The sequence below is a fragment of the Camelus dromedarius genome, chromosome 15 (assembly GCF_036321535.1).
Source record: "Camelus dromedarius isolate mCamDro1 chromosome 15, mCamDro1.pat, whole genome shotgun sequence".
Classification (NCBI taxonomy): domain Eukaryota; kingdom Metazoa; phylum Chordata; class Mammalia; order Artiodactyla; family Camelidae; genus Camelus; species Camelus dromedarius.
In genome coordinates, this window is record NC_087450.1 from 22238965 (window position 1) to 22264796 (window position 25832).

A 25832-nucleotide genomic window follows, 5' to 3' on the forward strand; every position below is an offset into this window, starting at 1 on the left:
GATTACATACAAAAGATAGATGAAGTGACAACAGATTTCTCAATAGCAACAAGGGAATCAGAAAACAATTGAATACTATTATGTTCATATGTTGAGAGAAAACAATTATCAATCTAGAACAATCTAGAAGGTGCATGGAAAACATTGACAAAAATAATGTATGAGATAGGAGTATAGCGACTAGAGTTAAAAGTGTTGCAATGCCCAAGTATTTATCCAGGAGAAAAGGAAAGACCTCAATTAGTTTCACAGTTGGTTAAACCAAGAGAGTATACTGATAGGTTAAAAGTAACCGCTAAAATAATAGACATAAAATTCAAAATCAGTAGATAAAAAAAGAAAAAAGAAAATCCAAAAAATCTAATAGAAAACAGGGAAAGAACAGATTCAAAAAAAAAAAAAGGCAGAATAAATAGAAAACAGAAAATATAATAGAAATAAAATACTTGAATATATCAATTTTAACTATATTTTTTCATATTTTAATATCTCTGAAATTTGAATGCATCTTATAACTGAAGACATCTTACAGTTGCTGTTAATAGTTACAACAGTTGACACTGCCTGTGCAGATACAAACTCAGTCCCAGGTGTCTATTTTCCTTCACTTCAACTGAACCATGTACACTGCTGGTAGTATTACATGTTAAGTTTAATTGTCATATGATTTGTATATATAGAAAAATTAACTAATTAACCAGCCCAAAACAGAGGAATGGAGTATAAATTAGCTATTAGTGGAAAAAATATTCATTAGATATGAATGAGATGAAACTAGGTGTTCCATATGTAAGACTATTTTACAGGTAGAGTGTCATAGTTTAATGGCTAGTATTAGGTATTACATATAATGCAGGTCTTACATAAACATAAAAGGAATAGTTCAAGAGGAAGATAATTTTGAACTTTTAAGCACCTAATGGAGACTTAATATACATATATAAAATGATATACCTTATAATCAGTAGCATCTTACATTTGAAAAAATATGCCAGTAATCATAATAAATTTGAGTAGACTAAGCTCACCAGCTAAGGAAAGAAACTGTAAGGTTGTTAAAATAAATAAATAAATAAATGTAAACTATAAGACAACTAAAACTTGGTGGTGAAGAGAAACAAAATAAAAAGATAAAAATAAAAAACTACCCAAAATTAGCTGAAAGAAGGCTGTAATATATATTTTCAAAATTATGTAAATCTAAGAAAGAAGAATTAGATATAAAGTTAGTTTAGCACAATCATAAAAGAAATGATTCAAAAGAAAAACAAAAATTATGAACTTTAAAGCATCTGATAATGTACCTTCATAATATATGTCCCAAACCAGCAGAATTCCAAGAAAAAAATGGCAGAGTAATAAAAATTATGAAAGACTTTAAATGCAACTCCATAATGTATAGGCAAACAGACAAAAACAAATTGAAACAACACAGTTTTTATCTAAAGGCCACATTAAAAATAACAATGAAAGAATATACATTCTTTTCAAACTAACATAAAACATTTTTTAACTGCCCATAGTTTTACCTAGAAAGCAGGTTTCATCAAATATCAAGGAATTAGGGTTATTAAGGCTACATTCTGTGGCCTTAATGCCTTGTCCCTATGTCAAAGAAGAAATCACAATGGAAATTAGAAAATACAAAGGACTAAATAATATTTAAAATATAGTATTTAAATTAGTTAGGATGCAGTTAAAGTGCATATTTATTGCTCATTTTTCTCTGATAGAATGTAATCTTCACAAAGACAGAAATATTTTATTTAGATGTATCCCAAGCACCTATAATAGGGCCTAGTAGGCAGTCATTAAAAATTTGATGAATGAATAATGAATTAGTACATGAAAAAAAATTATTTTATTAAAATTTTTATTTTAAGAAACCAAGGGAGTACCCAAGATGGCATAAGAAATTCCTGCACTCCCCTTCACTCAAGGATCGACCAAGTGTACAGCCACACAGAGTAATTCCTTCTGAAAGAGATTCAGAAACTAGCTAAGGTAGGGAGTTATCAAGCAAAAACAAAAGAATGCTAATTATTAAATGAAAATTATATGAAAATAAATTAAATGAAATATGAAAATAAAATTAAATGAAAATATATAAAATATATAAAAGTATAAGACTAGCAGGTAAAGGTAAATATATAGTTAAATTCAGAATATCCTAATATTGCAATAGCAGTGGATAAATCACTTATAACTCTAGTATAAAAGTTAAAAGTCAAAAGTATTAAAAACTATAACATAACTTGTTAATGAATATCTGAGACAAAACCATGTAAATTTTGACAAAAACATAAAATGCGTAGAAGGGAAGTGTAAAAATGCAGAGTCTTTGTCTGTTTTCAAATTTAAGTTATCAGCTTAAAATAGCCTGTTAGAAGCATAAGATGCTTCATGTAAGCTCTATGATAACTCCAAAGCAAAAACACAAAAGATAAAGAAATTAAAGCACGTGACTATGAAAAAATCATCAAATCACAAGGGAGGAGAGCAAGAGAAGAAAGCAACAAAGAAACTACAAAACAACCAGAAAACAATTACCAAAAACTTTCATATCTATCAATTTACTTTAAATGTAAATGCATTAAGATCTTCAATCAAAAGACAGAATGGTTGAATGGATGAAAAAATAAGACCCAACCATATGATGTCTACAAGAGATTTGCGTCTGCTTCAAGGACATACAAGATTGAAAGTGAAGGAGTGGAAAAAGATGTTCTACATAAATGGGAACCAAAAGAAAGCAGGGGAAGCTACATTCATCTCAGACAAAATATACTTTACACCAAAAACTGTAACAAGAGACAATGAAGATCATTATATAATGATAAAGGGATCAGTTCACTAAGAGGATGTAACAATTGTAAATATCTATAAATCCATAGGTGCACCTAAATATATAAGGTAAATATTAACAGATCTAAAGGAAGAAATAGTCAGCAATACAATAATAGTAGGGGGTTTCAATGCCTTACTTTCAACAACAGATAGATCATTTGCATAGAAAATCAATGAGGAAATATTGGATTTACATTATATGTTATACAAGAGAGACCAAACAGACATACACAGAACAGTCCATCAAAAGCAGCAGAATACACATTCTTCTCAACCACACATAGAACATTCTTTAGGACAGATCATGTTAGGTGACAAGTCTTAAATTTAAGAAACTGAAATCATATCAAGTATCCTTTCTGACCACAATGGTATGAAATATCAATTACAAAAGAAAAATTGTAAAATTCACAAATATGTAGAGATTGAACATACTCCTGAACAGCCAATGGCTCAAAGAAGAAAATTTTTAAAAGCCAAAAAGTAACTTGAAACAAATGAAAATGGAAACACAATATATCAATACTTATGAGTTACAACAAAAGTAGTTCCAAGAAGGAAGTTCATAATAATAAACTTCTACACTAAGAAAAAAGAAAAAATTCAGCATGTCCTAACTTTACAACTCACAGAACAAGAAAAAGAACAAAGGAAACTCAAAATCATTAGAAAAAGTAAGTAAAGATCAGAGTGGAAATAAATGAAACAGACTAGACAGACAACAGAAAAGATCAAGCCAGACAAAGACACTACAAGAAAATTACAGACCAATATCCCTGATAAACATACTGAACAGACTATTTAGCAAATTAAATTCCACAGTACATTAAAGGATCATACAGTATGATCAAGTGGGATTTATCTTGGGGATGCAAAGCTGGTTCAACATATGTAAATCAATCAATATGATAAACTACATTAACAAAGTGAATAAAAATCATACAATCATCTCAATAGATGCAGAAAAAGCATTCAACAAAATTCAAAAATCCTTTTATGATCAAGAACTCAAAAAAACTGTATAAAAGGAACACATCCCAACATAATAAAGACTAAGTATGAGAAGCCCCCATCCAATATCATACCAAATAGTGAAAAGTTGAAAGCTTTTCCTTTAAGATCAAGAACAAGACAAGGATGCCCACTCTCGCCACTTTTATTCAACATAGTATTGAAGTCCTAGCCAGAAAAATTAGGCAATAAAAAGAAATAAAAGACATCCAAATTGGGAAGAAAGTAAAATTATCTCTGTTTGTCGATGACTTTCTATAAAGAAAACCCTTAAGACTCCAGGATACAAAATCAATATACAAAGAATCAATATGTTTCTATACAATAGCAATGAGGTATTAGAAAAAAAATTTAGAAAACAATATCATTTACAATAGTATCAAAAATGCATTATTTAGGAATTAATTTAACCAAGGATGTGAAAGATCTGTACACTGGAAACCTTAAAACATTGATGAAAGAAATGGAAGAAGACACAGTAAATAGAAAGATAGTATATGCTCGTGGATCAGAAAAATTAACAGTGTTAAAATGTTCATACTACCCAAAGCAATCTATGGATTCAATGTAATCCCTATCAAAATTCCAACGGCATCTTTCACAGAAAAAAAAAAAAATCCTAAAGTTAGTATGGAACCACAAAAAACCCTGAACGGCCAAAGTATACTGCGAAAGAAGAACCAAGCTGGAGGAATCATACTTTCCAATTTCAAACTGTACTACAAAGCTATAATAATCAAAATAGTATGATATTGGCATAAAAACAGACACATAAATCAATGGTACAAAATAGACAGCCCAGAAACAAATCCATGCATTCATGGTCAATTAAGTTTTGACAAAGGAGCCAAGAATATACAATAGGGAAAGAACAGGCTCTTCAATAAATGGTGCTGGGAACATTAGATAGGCACATAAAAAATAATTAATTGTATTGTATAATTGGACCCCTGTATTATACTGTACAGAAAAATCAACTCAGAATGGATTTAAAGACTTGAGGGTAAGACCTAAAACCATAAAAGACCTAGAGAAAACATAGCAGGTAAGATCCTTCATATTTTCCCTCGTAATAATTTCTTTTGGATTTAACACCAAAAAGCAAAGGCAATAAAAGCAAAATTATGTAACTGAGACTATGTCAAACTAAAAAACTTCTACACAGCAAAGGAACACCGTCAATAAAATGCGAAGGCAGCCTATGCAATGAGAGAAAACATCTGCAAACCACATATTCAGTATCAAAATATGCAAGGATCATACAACCTAACAGCAGAAGAATAAATAACCAAAATTTTAAATGGGCAAAGGATCTGACAGATTTTTTTTTCCAAATAAGACATCCAAATGGCCAACAGGTGCGTGAAACAGCACTCACCATCACCAATCACCAGGCAATGCAAATTAAGCCACAATGACCTATTACCTCACACCTGTTAGCAAGGCTCTTATCAAAAAGACAAGAGGTAACAAACAGGAACCCTTTGTACACTCTCAAGTAGGAATGTAAACTGGAATAAACATGATGGAAAACAATGTAGAGGTTCTTCAAGAAATTAAAAATAGAACTACCAAATGATCTAGCAATCCCACTTCTTGGTATATATTCAAAGAAACAAAATCATTATCCTGAAGAGACATCTACACTTTCATGTTCCTTACAGCATTTTTAACAATAGCCAACATACGGAAACAACATATGTGTAAATGGATGAATGATACACACACACTATGGAATACTATTAAGTCTTTAAAAAGAAGGAAACCCTGCCATTGTGACAACATGGATGAACCTGGAGAGCATTATGCTAACTGAAATAAGTCAGAGTAAGATAAATACTACATGGTATCACTGATACATGGAATCTTAAAAAAAAAAAAAAAAAAAAAAAAAGGTTGAACTCATAGAAACAAAGCAACATGGTAGTTGTTACCAGGGGCTGCTAGAAAGTAGAACAGGGATGGGTTGGTAAAAGGATATAAGCTTTCAGTTGTAAGATGAATAAGGTCTGAGGATCTAATGTATAACATAGTGACTAAGGTTGATAATACTGTGCTGTATAATTGAAATGTATTAAGAGAGTTGAACTTGAGTGTTCTCACACAAAAAAGGACAAAGTAAATATGTGAAGTGATGGCTGTGTTAATTAACTAAATTGCAGGAACCCTTTCACAATTTCAAATTATATCAAATCATTACATTCTCCACTTTATATATACTACAATTTTCTGTTAACTGTACCCCAACAAAGATGGAAAAAAGCAGCAAAAAATATGTATAAATCTAACAAAATATGTCCAGTATCTATATGACTAAAACTATTAAAGTCTTGTGAAAGATATCAAAGATCTAAATATGTTGATAGATATATCCCATTCATGGAAAGAAGACTCATATTCTTAAGATGTCAGTTCTTCCCAGCTTCTATAGACTCAACACAATTCTAGTCAAAATACCAATAAGTTTATTTTGTGGATATCAACATACTATACTGATCCTAAAGTTTACGTGGAAAGGAAAAAGACCCAAAACAGTCAACACAATACTGAAGGAGAACAAATTCAGGGGACTGACATCACCCAACTTCAACACGTTCTACAAAGATACAATAATTAAGAAAGTGTAATAGTTTCAAAAGAATAGATAAATAGATCACCAGATCAGAATAGAGTCCAGAAACAGACCTGCAAAAATACAGTCAACTGATCTTTACAAAGGAGCAAAGGCAATTCAACACAAGGATAGTCTCCTTAGCAAACAGTACTGGAATTGAAAATCCATATGCAAAAAATGAAAGTTGACACTGAGCTTAGTAAATATTAATTCAATATGGTTCACAGACCTAAATGTAAAACACAAAATTATAGAACTTCTAGAATATAACATAGGTGAAAATCTAGGTGACCTAGATGTGATGTGTTTCTAAATACAACATCATGTATCACTAATTTTTGATACAACATCAAAAGCATAATCTATGAAAAAGAAAACTGGACTTCATTAAAATTAAATATTTCTGTTTTGCAAAAGATACCATACAGAGAATGAAAAAAATGACCCCAGTCATTTTCCCCCACAGTCTGGGGGAAAATATTTGCAAAACACATACCTGATAAATAAGACTTGTATACTAAATATATAAAGAATTCTTAAAATTCAATCATAAGAAAATTAACCTACTTAAAAACAAGCAAAAGATCTAAACAGACTCCTCCTCAAAGATGATATACAGATGGCAAATAAGCATATGAAAAGATGCTCAACATCATATGTCATCAGGGAATTGCAAATTAAAACAAGATACAATTACATATTTATTACAATGGCTAAAATCCAAAACCCTGACAAAACCAAATGCTGACAAGGATGTGGAGCAATAGAAACTCATTAATTGCTGGTGGAAATGTAAAATGGTACAGCCACTTTGGAAGACAGTTTAGCAGTTTCTTAAAAAGCTAAATACAGTCTTACTATATGACCCAGGATTCACACTCCTAGGTTCTATGTCCACACAATAATCTACACATGGATGTTTATATCAGCTTTATTCATAATTGTTAAAAACTAGAAAAATGCAGATGCCCTTCAACAGGTGAGTGGATAAGCAATCCATGGTCTAATCACACAATAAAACATTATTCAACAATAAAAATAAATATGACATTAAGCCATGAAAAGACATAGAAGAAACTTAAATGCATGTTACTCAATGAAAGGAGACAGTTTGAAATGGCTACATAATGTATGATGCCAACTCTATGCCATTCTGGAAAAAGTATAACGACCAGTAGTTGCCAGGGGTTTAGGGACAGAGGGCAGAGAGATAAATAGATGGAACACAGGGGAAATTCAGGGCAGTGAAACTACTCTGTATGATGCTATAATGGTGGATACATGACATCATGCATTTGTAAAAACCCATGAAACTGTACTATATAAGTGAACATTAATGTAAACTAGACTTCAGATAATAAATTGTAACAAATGCACCATACTAATTCAAGACACCAGTGCCAAAATTATACAGATTTGAAACTGATTAAGACATTAAACCAACTATTATAAAAATGCTCCTGCAAGAAAAGACAAATACTTTTGTAACAAACAGATAGACCAATGCAGCAAAGACACAAAAAAATCAAATAACACTTTTGAAAGTGAAAAATACAACGACAAAATTTTTTCTTAAAAATCCATGATTGGGCTCAGGATTATGGAGATGACATCTGAAAGAGCCACTGAACTTGATGATGGATCTATAAAAATGTATCTAACCTGAAAACCAGCAAGAGAATGTGAAAAAACTGAACAGAGCCTCAGGATCCTGTAGGCAATAATGAGACATTTAACACTCATAATGTTGGAGTTCTAGAAGTAGAGAACTAAGAGTGTGGTACTGAAAAAAAAATATTTGATGAAGTAATGGCTAGAAGGTCCCAAATTTTATATACACATAAGCCTACAGTTCAGTGAATCCCCAATGGGATAAGCCCAAAGAATTCAATGCCCAGACACATATAAACTGCTGAAGGCTAAAAACACAGAAAAATCTTGAAAGGAGCCTGAGTAAAACTATAAATTAACTAAAAGGGAACATGACTCAAATGACTGTGGATTTCTCAACAGAAACCAAGAAGACCAGAGGGAAGAGTCATGTTTGAAGTGCTGAAAAAAAGAACTATCAATCCAATATCCAGCGAAAATATCCTTCTGGAATTAAAGCTGAATTAAGACATTCTCAAGCGGAAAAAAAAAAAAAAAAAAAAAAAAAAAAAAACCTAAGAGAATCCACAGCCAGCAGAGCTGCTATATAAGAATTGCTAAAGAAAGATATTCCAAAAAGAAAAAAAATCATACAAGGGAATATGAACTATCAGGAATAAAAGGAGAGAAAAAATGGTAAATATATGGGAAAATGTAATGTATTATGCTTTTCTTTTTCAGTTAAAATGTATTTAATAGTGAAAGTAAAAATTACAACATGTTTTGAGACACTTTAATATAGATGTACTATATAAGACAACTACAACAAAATGTGTAGGCTTCCAAAGAAAATCTTAGAAATTTCAGCATTGAATACTTAAACTACCAAGAAGAAAGGTTCAAATAAGTTTCCACCTAAGGAAACTAGAGGAAAAGGAGCAAACTAAACCCAAAGCAGAAATCAGTGAAATTGAAAACAGAAAAATTCAGTAAATCCACAAAACCAAGAGCTACTTCCTCGAAACTATCAATAAATTTCCTCGAAACTATCAATAAAATTGATAAACCCATGTCAAGACTGACAAAAAAAGGATAAAAAAAATCAAGAATGAAAAAGGAATATAACTATAGAACCTGCTAACACTAAAAGTATAATAAACTAATACAATTAACAACTCTATACATATAAATTTGACAACTCAAATGGAATGCAGCAACTCCTTAAAAACTACAAACTGAAAGTTAACTAAGATGAAACAAATAACCAGATACGTCCCATAACTACTAAAGAAGGTGAAATCAAGTTCTAAACAAACACACACTCTTCTGAAAAAGGTACCTCTAAGCCCAGATGGCTTCACTGTAGAATTCTACAAAACATATTGAAAAGACAAAATACCAATTCTACGTAATCACTTCGAGAAAGCAGAAAAAGAGGGAATACCTTGCAACTCATTTTATGAAGCCAGCATTACCCTGAAACCAGAACCAGACAACAACAGTATGGAGAAAAAAAAAAAAAAAAAGAATGATAAACACCAATATGCTCCCCTCATGATATTGATAAAAAAAAAAATCAGTGTCATCTACCATATTAAGAATCTAAAAAATAAAAAACATAATATAAATCCTTCTTACATCTTTCATTATGGTGTCTATTTTGCAAGTTTTTACCTTTTCATGTAATATTCTTATTATCCAAAAATATACTATATAAACAGATAATAGAACCATTATTTTTTCTTCTTGATGGCCTCTTTATGTCATTTTCCCATGATTTAGATTTGTTTTGCTTACTAATTATTAATATAACTAATTCTTTGTTCAGCTGGGTCAATTCTTTCCTTAAAGCCTCTATCCATGTTTCACTATCTCTCATCTTCTGGACCTCACAGATTTTCAGGGTCCGATGGAACTTAAAAACGCTTCCCACAATAAAAGCCTCTTATTTTTAAGAGATTCCATAGTGCATTCAGTTTATTTTTTTAATTGAAGTATAGTTGATTTACAATGTTGTGTTAGTTTCTGGTTTACAGGAAAGTAATTCAGTTTTATATATATATTATATATAATAATTATTTTATATATATATATTCTTTTTCAGATTCTTTTCCATTATGAGTTATTACAGATATTGAATACAGTTCGCTTTGCTTGTTTATCTATTTTATATATAGTAGTGTGTATCTGTTAATCCTAAATTCCTAATCTATCCCTCACTCTCCTTCCCCCTTTAGTAACCGTAAGTTTGTTTTCTATGTCTGTGAGTCTGTTTCTATTTTGTAAATAAGTTCATTTGTATCATTTTTTTTAGATTCCACATATAAGTGATATCATATGGTATTTTTCTTTGTCTGCCTTACTTCACTTAGCACGATAATCTCTAGGTCCATCCATCCACATTGCTGCAAATGGCATTACTTCATTTTTTATGGCTGAGTGATAGTCCATTGCATATATATACCACATCTTCTTTATCTACTCACCTCTTGATGGACACTTAGGTTGTTTCCACGTCTTGGCTATTGTAAATAGTGCTGCTATGAACATTGAAGTGCATGTACTTTTCGAATTAGAGTTTTCTCCAGATATATACCCATGAGTGGGATTGCTGGGTCATCTGGTAACTCTATTTTTAGTTCTGTAAGATACCTCCATAATGTTCTCCATAGTGGCTGCACCAATTTATATTTCCACCAACAATGTAGAAGGGTTCACTTTTCTCCACATCCTCTCCAACATTTATGTGTAGACTCTCTAAGAGCCATTCTGACTGGTGTGAAGTGATAACCTCATTGTAGTTTTGATTCATAATGCATTCAATTTACATTAAACTAGTTAATTTCAGAACATGTGTACTTGTTCAAAAGTTTTCTGCTGGAGTAGAAACTCTGATATTACAGAAGACTTACAATTGTTTTCTTCTCCTTTTCATCACACAGGAATAACTGTTTACTATATATGCAATTTTGTTTTGCTTTCTTTTCACTTTTCTTGAAATGTTTTATTGTGTGGGGATTTTTGAGTCGGTGTTATTACTTTTTCTTCTACCACCCTCCTAACACTTTGTACCATAGAAGGTTTACATAACTAATACTCAATTGTCAACTGTAATACTCACATTTGACACTGGAGATCTATGTTAGAATTGTAACATATGATCTTTGAATAGAAGCAAGATCAAGTATAGTATAATAGCTTTTCTTCACATTCTCCAGAAATTGCAATTAATAACTTTGTATCACCGTTAAGTGCTCAAAAACAGGTATTCTAATATATTATTATATTTTATTCACTCTTTTCCTTGCTATGTATATACTCCAAAGAAAAAAGTATCATAGCATAAAAACTAGCACGCAATGTCAGACAAATCTCTTCTCCAACAAAAATACCTAAAGAATTACCTTTATATGAAATGTTATTATTTTTCATAAAATCATCTATGGGTACATAATAATGACTATTATGTAATAAAATGTTGATAAACCTGAATAATTTTTTCAAAAACTGTATCTCTATTATAAATAAAATAGTTTGGTATCTGAACAAATTCTCTAAGGAAACATATTCTTTATCAAGATTCTACTAACCCAAGTATTTATTTTTGTTTTATTCTTAAAAGATCTAGTTTTCTTAATAGTGCATCTTTAAATTATTATCCAATGAGAAAAAGACATGGTCAAAAATAATTCAATACTTGTAAAAATATTTATTTTTATATGATGTTCATCAAAATTGTATCATAGGGATTTAAAGAGGCTTCTTTTAATCCTCCTGTTGGTTATTAGCCTCAAAACAAATGCATAAAATCCGTATAGATGAGACAGATTTATTCATTTTATTAAAAAGCAGAAAAATCTACCAAATCTTTCTCAACAGTTTGTATGCACTACTGACTATTCTCACTTTTTTCCCATAAAAATATTGTTTAATCTAGGTATAGTACATTTTTAATGTATTTTTTCCAGTTCTTAACATTAGATTTACTATAAATATCAGATGTTCTTTCACAGATTTTGTGAACTTAACATTAAAAACATATCATGGATGCTCCACACCTCGAGTTGTCAATTTAAATGAAAATGACACCACTACCAGCATCATCACTAACATATTTCTTAAATTAGCTGCCAATACCATCAATTAGACATTTCACTGTTATTTTAGAAATCAGCGTGTCATTAGCATGTCATTTGCCACTATTTTCTCTGGCAAGCAATAAATTCAAAGTGTTCTTTGACAAAGGACATCAATCAGGAGAGCGAATGAGACCTGAGTTGAAATGTAGGTGGAGAAGATTATTAAAACTGCGGCATGGAGGCAAATTACTTAACACCCCTAGGCCTAGGTTTAAATGAAATAATGCATATAACGCATTTAACACGAAGCTTGGCACACACTAAGGGAAAGATTTTAGTAGTAGTTGATGATGATTTCCTGAAAACCATTTCAAGAACTGTCCCTAGCAGTGTGCCCCAGATAGACACTTACCCTTTACCAGAGATGCTCCCTTTCATTCCTTTTTGCTTTTCTATGTCCCATGTTCATGGCCTCCACAGTGAGCCTTTGGGAATACTACCTCTAAGAATTTCATTAGGTGGCACTCAGAACACCTACAATGGAAGCTATGCCCTCCATGAGCCTCTTTCACACATGTTGTAGCTTCTGATTGCTCTTGCTTGATATAAATTTGCGGGAAGCTGCCTTTTCTCCAAACTAAGCATAGGAGAGAAAAATGGCCAGTGTCTCTGGGGAATAATTAACAAAAGACAGTTTGTTTCATCTTCATGATAAAATACAGCATCCCTATTAAAAGGCAAATTCATCATTCCCAAAAGTTAAATAGAATGACACTTTAAAAGTAATTCCAGCTGATTAAATTTAGGGTTCTGGAAAAAAATTTAATTCATGAATATACTCTGAATCTTTCATTTGATTTTAAAATGTATAAATGTTCATTTAACTTTGAGCCCTTGCCTCTCAGTGTTCTATTCTGAGCTAGTCAAACAAGTGGTAGCAGGCATGCTGGGCTCAATAATACTGCCTCTCATATTTAAATACTCTTTTTCACTTGGATTGCAAATTAAAGACAGTCTCCTGAACACTGACACATTTTCCATGATTGATTTTGCAAAACGTGTTGATTTTTCCTACACTGTTTTGCCTCTGTGTGTGTCAACTTTGGCCTTCTTTTCTTGCTCCTTTGCAGTGCTGCTGTCTCTTTGAAGCCATTGTTTCTGCCCGATATGAAAAATGTACATTAAACCTCACGACTAATTACACAGATAGAAAATTCCTGATCTCAAATATAAAATACTCATGCCTAGAAACCATAACAAAAGCTTCAGACTAAGTATAAAACTCTAAATCAAGACTTTCATTCACTTGGATTAAAAGAAATTCCAATAATTTATTTTCTGTTAAAGTTGTGTTTACAAGTCTTTGAAAAGTAGATTTCCTATGCATGTTACATGCCTACAAGCCAATCCATTTAACGTTAAACCCCATCTATTTCCTCCACAGAAGTTTATACTTGCTGTTAAGCCTACTTAAATGAAGTGCTACTCAGTAGAATTGTTTTATTCTAAATACAAAACTGGTTAGTCTTAATATAATGTCCATTTTTTAACCCTCCCTGCACTATGTATTAGCAAAGTAGACTTTTCCCATGAATTCTGGTCATCTGTGGATTAAGTTCAGGGCTTCCTGTATTTAAAAATGTACTTGAAAAGAGAATGAACAGATACTTCTCCCCACTCCCAAACTCCCCCAAATATACAACATAATGTCTCTAAGTCTAAAAGGACAGCACCTTACACACATACCACATGTTATATTATATGGGGCACAAAATTTCATCTCAGTAACCTAGTTGCTAGGAAAATTATTTTTCCCTAATAGACTAGTTTCTGAGTTAATTTAACCAATTATTTTTTTTTTAAAGCTATCACATGCAAGGCCTACAAGGAGTTTATAATCTAGTGTTGGTAGGGGGTGAGTAGGATACAAACACCGATCGTGCACAACAAGGTAAGCGCTTGCTGAGAGCACACCATGGGCAGGAACAAGGAGAGCGTGAGCAAAGTTGTGGATACTCCCCGCTTGCCTCATTAGCATGTCCAAATTTTCATAAGGCCCACCAGCCACCATGTTTCCACCAGAGATCCTAGCAAAAGACTACCCTAGCTCCCAGCCTCCCAAATCTAGGTACTCGGCTCCATCTGGCTGTCGCCTGCCTTTCAGTAAGACCCACACTCCTCAGCCTCTAGTTGTCCATGTCTTGCAGTTACCAAGTGCAGTAAATGCATCACATGACATCACACGACTATTTTCGGAAACCTTGCAACAACCACTAGCGTACCAAATGGCTAGTCCAAACCTACATATGAAATTTTAGTTGCTTGAAAATGATGTTTCAGAGTGGAGAGATGAGGAGGAAGGGGTGGATGTAGCCACACCGCTCTTCAGAAATGGCCACAGTACCTAAGCAGAGCAAGTTGGAGTAAGGTCTGCACATGAGCCAAAGCTTAGAATTTCATTGCCTTTGTTGGCTCATGTCACTTCTTTAATTAATGTCACTTTCTCTGGTTTAATATCAGAGCAAGTGACAAGAGTGCTTCTGGATGAATTGTGTTTTCTGAGGACTGCATGGCATACTCTCCCGCAGTCTGACAGAGGGACGTGCCAGTTTTACTTGGCAGTTACAACGCACCAGCTTTAGTTTTAGTAGTTTAATTTGTGGCAGTTATATGTTTTGAATACGTTGAAGTATTCACAATGGTCTCATGGAATCTGCTCCATAGATAAAGTTTACACAGTGGAAAAGAAAAAGCAATGGCTATAAGGCGATTACGAAAAGCTTCTCTTGGCCACAGCTGGTCTTACAGGCATTCCTGTAAATTTAAGAGCATTTAGGGGATATGATTAAAGTGATCACGAGGAATGATGCCCTCTGTTTTTTTCTTTTTTGGCCAGTGCTGTAGTTGGTGTGAGACGATCATAAGGAATATGATATTTAGAACTCAATTTTATGCAAAATCCATTATTCAAGAAGTGAAGTTTATATACATGATAGACATGCAATGAAATAAATGTTAGAATAGGAAGCTTTGTTACTTATGCATTAAGTTGGTTCTAACATTTTGGTAAACTAACTTTTTATTGATATAAAATTCAGAAGAATTTCTGCAGTGACGAGAAAGGACTAAACTTTTCCTTTGGTTTGTTAAAGATCTTTCTGTTTTAGGCTGAAGTATTTGGAAGGTTTTTGGTTTGGAGTTTTTCCTTCATCCCCTTTATCCACTTTTGTAGAGCCTCATCAGCTCATGGTGAGTGCTGCCACCAAGGAGTTCTTCCAAACTTTGCCTGCCCTTTCTAAATTTAGGGTTCTTTACTGCAGCAGGTTGAAGATCTGGCTTTGAGTGCACCTGGCTCTGCTGGAGAATAGAAATATTCATCTCCACTGAATGCATGCTGCTTGAGTGCTAGAGGCACTTGCAGGAGAGTAACTCTCACTGGAAACTTCATTACAATACTTTCTCTTCCCTACATGAAGTAGTAATTCTCATTCACCAAAGATAGAATTTTGCCTGACACAGCCACAGGAGCTCCTGTTTGACTTTCAAAATTAATCAGCCTCTAAGCTGGAGTAGAAATGGCATGTCCTTTAACCTTAAAGCACAAAAAGCTCTCAACAGACTGCAATTTTTATATCCCTGGATGGGAGTTTGGGCCCCTGATACTTAAACTTGATGCACATACTGGGTTTCTGGCATGCTTTTGCCCATACCCATCTGCTAGCCTGGCACAGTGCCCATTCAGAAGGTGTGATGCCAGTTTCAATAGGGCATAGGTGCCAATCAAAGATGGGTTTGGAGGGGCAGCATGCAGAACGCAGCAAAAGTCAGCTCTTCTGCCAGAAGATCCTCCTGTTATCATATAATGCCAATGAAGGGCCACATGCTTCATTGCCTGGGATCACATTGCATCTGTAGATGTTTCTGGCCTTCAATGGATGTCTTTCTACAGAATCTTTTTCTCCAAATATTACTTGATTGGAGAAGCTTAAGAGAAGTCTACCTGACTTACTGAAGTACATCCTTTTAAAACAAACAATGGAAATCTTCAGCAATTTTCTTCAAATAATTGCTGAGTTTTGTGTCTTTTCTCCTATAATACACTTTCACATAGAATACTATATAGTATACTCTGTTCATGTAATGGAGTTACAAAGGACAAATGTTCCGAAGAAGCACGAACGGCAAAACCAAGTACCAAAGCAGCATAAGATCCACAAACTTTTGAATCATTGTTAATTGTGGATGGTGGACAAATTTTCATCATCCAAATAGCTAATTTCTAGTGAATTCTCCCACTTAGAGCTTTAGAGTTTCTTAATTTTCATTTCATTTATTTCACAAAGATAAATAGTCCTGTTCCTTAAAAGGAGGACCATACCTCCTCCTATTTATTCCCCTTCTTCCATATCTAAAGAAAAAAAAAGACACTTCAGAAGCAAAAGTCTATCCATATTTCATAAGGAAGCCAGAAGCTCTCAAAGCTGAGAATTCTTTTATTGTGTGGCAGTAGAGGTGAGCTTATTTCATGAAGATGAAATTTCCCTATAGCGATAGGTTTCAAATTTAAAAACCTTGACCACCGTAAACAGTTACAAGATAGTAACAGGTGCAATAGAAGAGACACAACATATAAATCATTGAAGAACAGAGCCATTTGTAAATCTTCCCTTAAGGCATGAGAGTTTGACAGTAAAAATGTTGAAAATGAAGATCTATAATATATGTTGAAAAGAAGATCAGACACTTAAAAAAATGAAAAAGACAAGCAAAGGCTAAGTCAGCCTTAGAATAACTCTTCTTTTTTATATAAATAATTCAAACTTTTGTAGATACTTAGATTTCTTAACTGATAAGTAAATAAACACTGCTCTCTCTTTAAAAATTCAAAATTAATAACCTATGTACAGCACATACAAAATTAAAATACAACTTCTAGGGGCTTTTAATTCTTGTGAAAGGTACAAGTGTATCAAATTCACAAAAATCCCAAGTGATCCCTTCCTCTGTTGAGTTTATATCACCTACTATCTCTTTAACATCTTCAACTGAGAACTAACTTATCCTATATGCTACAGTTTCTAGCACAAGTTATTCTTACTTCATATTTATTCCCTTCTTCTTTTCACCCCCACAGTATTATCTGCAAACTTTCCTAGTAACAAGTGTGGTGGCACCATAATGTTGTATTTTGTCAGATAAGAGCAACTGCTTATCTCAAAGCCTTCTCTGTAAAACATTGTCAAAACAAAATTTAACACAGCAATAGGTAATAAAGCAATAAATGTTCAAATAACTCCACTTTGTTGCTAGCATTATCCTTAGGCTCTTCTGAACATTATTCTGCGTACCTTAAAGTATTAATCCAGTACAGCTGCACAGAAAGTAAAATAAGTAAAAATTTCAAATGTTTAAATAATCTTTTCTATTTCTTCATAAACAGAAGTCTGTTCCTTCATTGATAAAATAAGTGAGCTAAACTTTGATGATTTCTAAAACTCCTAGTTATTCTATCCTCTTCCTCTGGACCTTGCCAAAAAAAAAAAGTACATACATTTTTCTGTATATATATGTATATATACATATACACACACATACATAGTTCTTCAGTTTCTAAAGAGCAAAACTGAGCTAATCTGAGAACATGATCCAAAAAATGCATGGCAGTAGCTTGGATGAAGTCTAAACATTTATCCATGGATAAATGATTGATCTTAAGGCTTCACCAGAGTTCATTTTACTTAAACAACATATTATTCTTTAGAAGATAATGTTATTGATTTATTGTCAATAAAGCATATATGCTTAGCACAGCAAAGAAAACCAGAAGTAAAACAAGAAGAAAACCTACGGAATAGGAGAAAATTTTTGCAAGTGAAACCAACAAAGGCTTGATCTCCAGAATATACAAGCAGCTCATACGACTCAATAAGAAAAAAATAAACAACCCAATCCAAAAATGGGCAGAAGACCTAAACAAGCAATTCTCCAAGGAAGACATACAAATGATCAAAAAGCACATGAAAAAATGCTCAATATCACTAATTATCAGAGAAATGCAAATCAAAACTACAATGAGGTATCACCTCACACCAGTCAGAATGGCCGTCATTCAAAAATCCACAAATGACACATGCTGGAGAGGCTGTGGAGAAAGGGGAACCCTCCTACACTGCTGGTGGGAATGCAGTTTGGTGCAGCCACTATGGAAAACAGTGTGGAGATTCCTCAAAAGACTAGGAAGAGACTTACCATATGAGCCAGGAATCCCACTCCTGGGCTTGTATCCAGAAGGAAATCTACTTCAGGATGACACCTGCACCCCAATGTTCATAGCAGCACTATTTACAATAGCCAAAACATGGAAACAGCCTAAATGTCCATCAACAGGTGACTGGATAAAGAAGATGTGGTATATTTATGCAATGGAATACTACTCAGCCATAAAAACCGACAACATAATGCCATTTGCAGCAACACGGATGCTCCTGGAGAATGTCATTCTAAGTGAAGTAAGCCAGAAAGAGAAAGAAAAATACCATATGAGATCGCTCATATGTGGAATCTAAAAAACAAAAACAAAAACAAACAAACAAAAACAAAGCGTAAATACAGGACAGAAATAGACTCACAGACAGAGAATACAGACTTGTGGTTACCAGGGGGGTGGAGGGTGGGAAGGGACAGACTGGGATTTCAAAATTGTAGAATAGATAAACAAGATTACACTGTATATCACAGGGAAATATACACAAAATGTTATGATAACTCACAGAGAAAAAAATGTGACAATGAGTGTGTATATGTCCATGAATGACTGAAAAATTGTGAACACTGGAATTTGACACAACATTGTAAAATGATTATAAATCAATAAAAAATGTTAAAAAAAAAAGCATATATGGATGCTTTTAGATGACATCATAATAGTTAATTTGTCTGTTTTTCCTGTGACTAAGAGTATATCTCTAAGATTTCAAACTGGGATTAAGGGTAACATCCATAATTATGGAAGAGAATAAAGCAACCTGGCTTGTGTGTGTTAAGAATCCCAACTTCAGCCTCAATTTCTCAGGCAAATAACTGTGGAACATCTAGTCTGTGCTTGATATTTCAAAGATGCTAAATGATCATAGCTATGCCCAACTTCAAAAAACTAAAACTTTCACAGATAAATCATTTCTATTTGTACTCATATAATAAGCCTTCAAAGGAATTTTGCTGAAGTTTATTACCTATAATTCTGTTTTTCTAGATTTTTGAGTAATTTCTGAAACACGGTATCTTTTATGTCTGTAGTAGATAAGATACATACTGCTTAAGTGAGAAGTTTTCACTATGTCATCATGGCCACTATTGCAAATTTTAGTGGGAAATACAAATATAGGTTGGTAAGTAAAATGTCATAGTCTTCCACTGACATTCTCTTTGTTCTTAGTTTTACCACATTAGCTAAATCCATCACAGTCCACGGCAAGACAAACAGAAAAACCCTCCAATAAATGTCTTTGTTACCATCCTAATCCCCTGCAGCACGAGACACTGAACTCAGCTAACACTGAGGATGGTAAGCTCTAAATAAATAAATTACACTGAAATGCTTACCAAGTTTCAAGTTCTTTAAAAACATTATCTCATTTAATCCTCACAATTGTCCCAATTACACCAATAGAAGCAACTCATGACCAGGTGAAAGTCACTCCATTTGTAAATGGTTTAGGTAAGAATTCAACTCAGATTTGCCTAATACCAAAACCCATGCTTTTATTTATGCATTTCTCCCCTAGTTTGCTTGGTCCTATGTTATACCTAGCACACAGAACTCAAACTCTTAGTTCTCTCTCATTTCCTGGAGTTTTAGAAAGTTTTTCACTCATTTGATACTAATACGACAGCAACTTTTTCCACTCCCTAAACCAGTTTCCTTTCATCCTTTTCTTCCCGCTCTTTTCATAATCAAAGAAAGAACTTTATTTTGTATTCAGCCTTTTTTTTTCCCTCTCCTAAATATTCCTATTAATGCCACAGGCACATTATTTCTCCAGGTCAAGAGTAAATACAAAACATCTCTGCTACTTCCCCTTTATATTTCGCTGATTACTGAAAGGCCCTGGCCATAGGTCTCAGAGCTAGAAGACAGCTGTACACGCACAATGAGTTCCACACAGCGGCTGGTTTCTTCCTAGCCTTAAGTAGCAAATGCTCAAGTGTCTGCTGAAAGAGTGAGCATATTTGGAAAAAATCATGCTTAAAAGGGCTGGACATAAAGGTATTAAGGAAACTTGACTTTATCTACTTCATTTACATACAGGAAGTGATGAGAACTATGGTAAAATGTAAAAACGTGATATAATTTCATACAGATTTGCTTAGCTTTGAAAATAATAAGTAAAAACCAAGTTTAATGAAGTTATTGCTGATGGCATCTCACTAGAGAGCTGATTTTATGATTTATGAATGCCACTTTTGGTGGAACAATGACAACATTTGGAACACACAGCTTTATCATATATTCTGAAGCATGGAGACTTTTCCTCAAAATAGCTGAACATTTTTTTAAAGTCCTTCCTCAATGGTGTACACTTGCTAAAATTCAGATAGTAGGGGGACTGCATAATATATGAAATGTTGAAAATTGTAAAATAAATATTATTTTGGTAATGAGAAGAAATAAGTAAAAAAATATGTGTAGTACTTAGACTGAAAGGAGATTTTTCTGTATTTGAATAGGCACAAATAAATCACACACCTAAGCAAATAAATTCCTTTTTCACAAAAGGAACCACACAAGTAGTAGGTATGTGCACACATATACGTATATATACATATATGTATATGTGTATAGACATGTATTTAAACATGCACTTAAATTTAAATACATATTAACACATATACTATTTACATTTGAAAAGAGAAAAGCAATAAGATCATTATAATCTTTGAAATTACTCAAATAGGTCAAACATCAGAAAACTAAAATATAACTAATAAGCTGTGGGATCCAAAGCTGTAGCTCAGCCACATCAGACATAATTTATTCAACCTCAGTTCCCTGACCTTGAGTCAAGACAATATACTAGAGATCTTAGCTCTTTGCTATATTAGAGAAATCACTAATTCAGAGTCTCAACCAACACTTATTCTACAAAGAATTCTACTGTCTATGGATTCTAAGTACTCTCAAGGTCTTTATCTGCATTATCCAATATGGTAGCCACTGCCTATATGTAGCTGTTAAGCCCCTGAAATCTCACTAGATACATCCCAGATTTTAAAAACTAAAAAAATGAAATATTCCCTTTTTTATATTGATAACATGTTAGAATTATAATACTTCAGATATATTGGACTAAATATTTATTATTTAAATTTCACCTTTTTATCTTTTTTAATGCAGCTCCTAGAAAACTTTAAATTACACATGTGGCTTGCATTACATTTCTACTCAAAGTGCTGCCTATGTCATTCAAACTAGTCCTCAGAGTCACAGCACTTCAAACTTTTTAAATAGAGAAGTTGTTCTTTATTTAACACATAAAATGTTTTTATGTTGGTCTTATCTTTCCAACTAGATTAGACACTGAGGTGATTAAAAAGAAGTCACTTATTGACTGAATTTCATCCATTTGTTCAAAACTACAATCTTAATTGTATCAGAAAAGGAGCTTTATCCTTCATGATCCATGTTTGTTTGAGAAGGGTGGCAAAACATGCCACCCTAAATATGCCTCTTTGACATAAGGATTATTTTGAACTAAAGGCACTGGAAAAATAGCAAATGCAGGGACAGGCCTTCTCTGAAATCCCTTTATTTGCCTAAAGACAGATTGCCCTTCCCCCACCAAAAAAAAAACTCAATTGTTATAAATCCCCTCTAGGGGAATTTCATTAACCAGGAAAGACTGACTCATCGCAGAAGAAGAAGCCGTTAGAGGTTGACACCACTCCCAGACAAACTCTGTCACAAACTATCATCCCCCATCTATCCTTCCAAAGGCCCGTTCATCTTCCCTAAAAATCATTTACTGTCCCTTAAGTGGCCTATATCCGCTTTCCCCTTTCCCTGCTAAGAAGGTATGTAAGCTCCCAAATCTCACCATGTTTTGGAGCATTCACTTTTCTCCCTGTGATATCACTGTGCAAGTAACATTAAAAAAATTAATAAATTTATATACCTTTTCTCCTGTGAATCTGCTTGTTGGCAGTTTATTTCATAAACTCAGCTATGAAATTTAGGAGGGTAGAAGGAAAGTCTTTCCTCCCCTACAGTTTGAAATGTTTAATAAGGAAACCAGGATTCCCCCAGTGAAGGTCTTTTACCAACTTCTTAAACTGCTACATTAACAGATGCAATGAGCCAATACATTTGGCGGAACTTAACCTGGAGGAAACTTTTTTTAAAATCACTAATATTTAGCTTATTTTATTTATTAAATCTAGTCTTATAATGGATATGCCCTGGTCATTAAACTACAGATTTTTTAAGGTAGCTCTGAATTATCCTTTTAAATGTAGGATAATTTTTAAATTTTTAAATGTACTGTGAAAGTATACTCAGGTCAGGTTCCTTCCCTGAACCAAAGAACACAGAAAACAAATTTGACTGTCTATTTTCTTAATTATCCCAAGGATGATACATAACTAGTACCACTCTAAATGTATAGGAGAGAAGTGAATTCACTCCATGCAATAAATGCATTGAAGTATTCAAGACTAAATTCTCTAGTGGCGCCTAGTCAAGAAATGACCAGAACCCTGTACTACTTAAACATTAATGATTAAGATTCACAAATGGAAAGTGTTTATATTCATACAATTGTGTCCCCTGAGCTGTAAAAAGCAGTGTTTCCAGGAAAATACACTCTCTAGAAAGAACATTAACATTCTGCCTGGCTGAAAACTAATTATGCTCTGAGAACACTTCTAAGAGTCCTTAAGAAAGACCTGAACAACAGGGACTGAGGTCAGTCATGTCTTGAACCTGGACATTCTACTTAACTATCTTCATAGTACTTAATAACATACATTTATGAATTCTATTTTATTTCAAAGTTTTAATTTTTAAATTATTAAGTAATCACAGACACATATATGAGAATATTTGGTAATTTATAGTTATACTTTACCTAAATATATCAAACCAAATCCTCCAGAGCCAATCATCTTGCCCAGTATCCACTGTTTTCCTTCAGTATCATCTAGAACCTGGCCTTCTGGAAGTGGAACAGGAAGCTTGTATTTCTCATTTTTTCTTGGTGGCATCACTTCTGCAGGCATAAGGGATGAGATGGTGATTAGGAACAAAACAAGAAAGAAAATTCCAGCTAAAACACATTTCTCAAAATGTCTTCTGTGGGGCACTTTCCCGGGTTTCCAGATATTAGAATTCTAAAGTCAACTGGGTTTGGGAAAACTCACACACTACATTCAAACTGGAGAGTCACCGACAATACAATATTGAAATCTAAGAGTCACTGATGTCAAAAAACAAAACAATGATCCTATTGAACCTCACTTAACATTGCAAAATTCAATTAGGGGGTCAAAATACCTATTAACAGTGCAGAATACACCTTAAGAAATGAGTTAACAATTCCCAATTACAAAGAGAAAATAAATTTCATGTATATGAAAATACTTTCATTGAGAATGCTAAGTGTCAAAGTGAGGTCTTCCGTCACTAGAAAAAATACAGCTTTGGATTGGAAAGACATGGATGATAGCAATATACATCATTACCAAGCTCAGCAGCTGACATAGAGTAGGTACTCAGTAAGTACTTCGTAAATGAGCCCAGGATTTTCACAGATGTGTAACTCATCAGAGCACTGGGCAGTTTCAGGGCTGGCACATTACTCTTTCAGCTTCTTTCTGTTTCTCTATAGCCTGTCCCATTTTAAAAACTGATGAGTACTTTTGAAATGAAAGTTAGTGTTCATTGTGTAAGCTATCCATTTCTGAATGAGAAGGTTTCGGTTCCTTTATCAGGTTTTCCCTCCTTCACTTAACTTTAATCCAACGCCCTGTTTTTACTTAGCACCACCCGTGATAGAGCAAAGGAACACAGCTGAAATCTTTAACAGTATTCACCTGTCCTCCTCCTAATGAGAACACAAGGGAGGCCAGGAATTTAGATGAACGACGCCTAAAATAGGAAGTTTTGACCGCTACTTTATATATACCGACCAGTACCTTGACCAATACTTCATATAAACTGGTATCCAACACATATTTGCTGATTTAAAACCTTAAGTCTTCAACTTTGCAGTGGAGTCTAAATTCTAAATCAGTATAAAGATAAACTCAGTTTGGGGTCAAGTCCATAGCATTATCAGAACTTGAGCCCTGAAAGGCGACTCTAACTATAAAACGCACATCCTGGGCACGGGTACCGAGTTTAAGTTCACAGGAGGAAGCGCCAGCCCGACTTGAGCGTCCCTGCCCTGCCGCTCCGGGGTTCCTTCCCAGAGCTACGATGAAAACCGCTCGAGTTTCCGGGAACAAACTGGTACCCAGAGGCCTGAACGAGCCACGCCCGGGCTTGGAGTGGCCGCGGCGACGGACCGTGAGGGCGGAGGCAGGGGCGGGGACCGCGCAGCCGACCGCCCGCCCGTCCCCCCTCGGCGTCCCGGGACCCCCGCCAGGCCGGCCCGAAACACCGCGAAGCCGGCCGGCGTCTGGGACTCACTTCCCGCCTCAAACTCTCCCCAGACCGGCGGAGAGAAACCCGACCCCCTCCCCCGCCTACCTCCTCCGCCCGGCGCTTCGGGAGAACGCGAGGCAAAGGGGCGCCGGGCTCTCGCTCCGAGTTAGGAAAAAGTCAGACCCAACCGCGGAAGACTGGACCCCGCCGGCGGGGGGCTGGGGCGCTGCCCGGAGGCCCGGGCGTCTGTCTCCGACGGCAGCTCCTCCCCGGGCTTGGGGCGCCGCGAGGGCCGGGCAGGCGGAGAGCCGGGCGAGGAAGTGCGGAGGCCCGCCGCGACGCCCGGGGCTCGGGAGCGAGAGAAGGCTGACCAGACCCTCGGCGTCCCGGCCGCCAGGCCGCGCGCGCTGCCTCCCGGGCCTTCACTGGGCCGGGCGGGGCGGCGGGCCTCCAATCCCGCGGGGAGGCGGGCCCGGAGCCGAGCCGGCCCTCGGAAGAGGCTACACTAACTGTCTGCACCTGGGCCCGCGGCGCAGGGCACGCCCGGCCCCGCTCGCTGAGGGCGGAGACGCCGGCCTCGGGGCCCGCGGAGCCTCGCACAGGCCGCAGTCGGCGCTCTCCTCCCAGCACGCTGTCTGCGCTCGCGGACGCCGAGAAGAGGCAGCGGCGGGTCTACATCTGGAATGGGAGCTGTGTTTTTTACCATCCACCCTGGCCCGCCGGAGCCTGGAGGATGAGCCATCAGATCAGTCTCGGGTGCATTTGCGTAGAAGAAATTCCAGGTCTCTGGTACCATGATCTCAGTACCTAGAGTTTCCAAATCAATGGCCGGCCCTTGCTGAGCATTTACCCGGCAACTAGTCATCTAGCCAGGCCTCTAGAGCCAGAAGCCTGGTGTGAGCAGGAAGGCCTGTGACCCAGCGTTTACGTTCTCAGAGGCACACTGGCTCAAAACACATTTATTAGTCTAATAATCTTGACTAAACGTTAATTACTTTACAAAACTTCAAATTTTTGTTTGTGAAACGGAAATAAACCTATTTAGGTTATA

The 25832-nt window shown here is 35.1% G+C and overlaps 1 protein-coding gene across 3 annotated transcripts in view; it reads right to left on the bottom strand.

The window, feature by feature from the left end:
• VRK2 (VRK serine/threonine kinase 2) overlaps nt 1–25215 on the bottom strand; it is a 95629-nt gene extending 70414 nt beyond the window's left edge. For 2 of the 3 annotated variants that reach the window (XM_031467077.2, XM_031467078.2), the window contains exons 1-2: nt 24887–25213; nt 23265–23405 (exon numbers count right to left, since the gene is read on the bottom strand). In XM_031467077.2, coding sequence (XP_031322937.2) covers nt 23265–23400 — 136 coding nt within the window. In that variant the 5' untranslated portion in view covers nt 23401–23405; nt 24887–25213. Of the gene's footprint in view, nt 1–23264; nt 23406–24886 lie in introns of all 3 variants that reach the window. The other variant, XM_064494474.1, reaches the window with a different exon arrangement.
• Nucleotides 25216–25832: the final 617 nt, after the last annotated feature.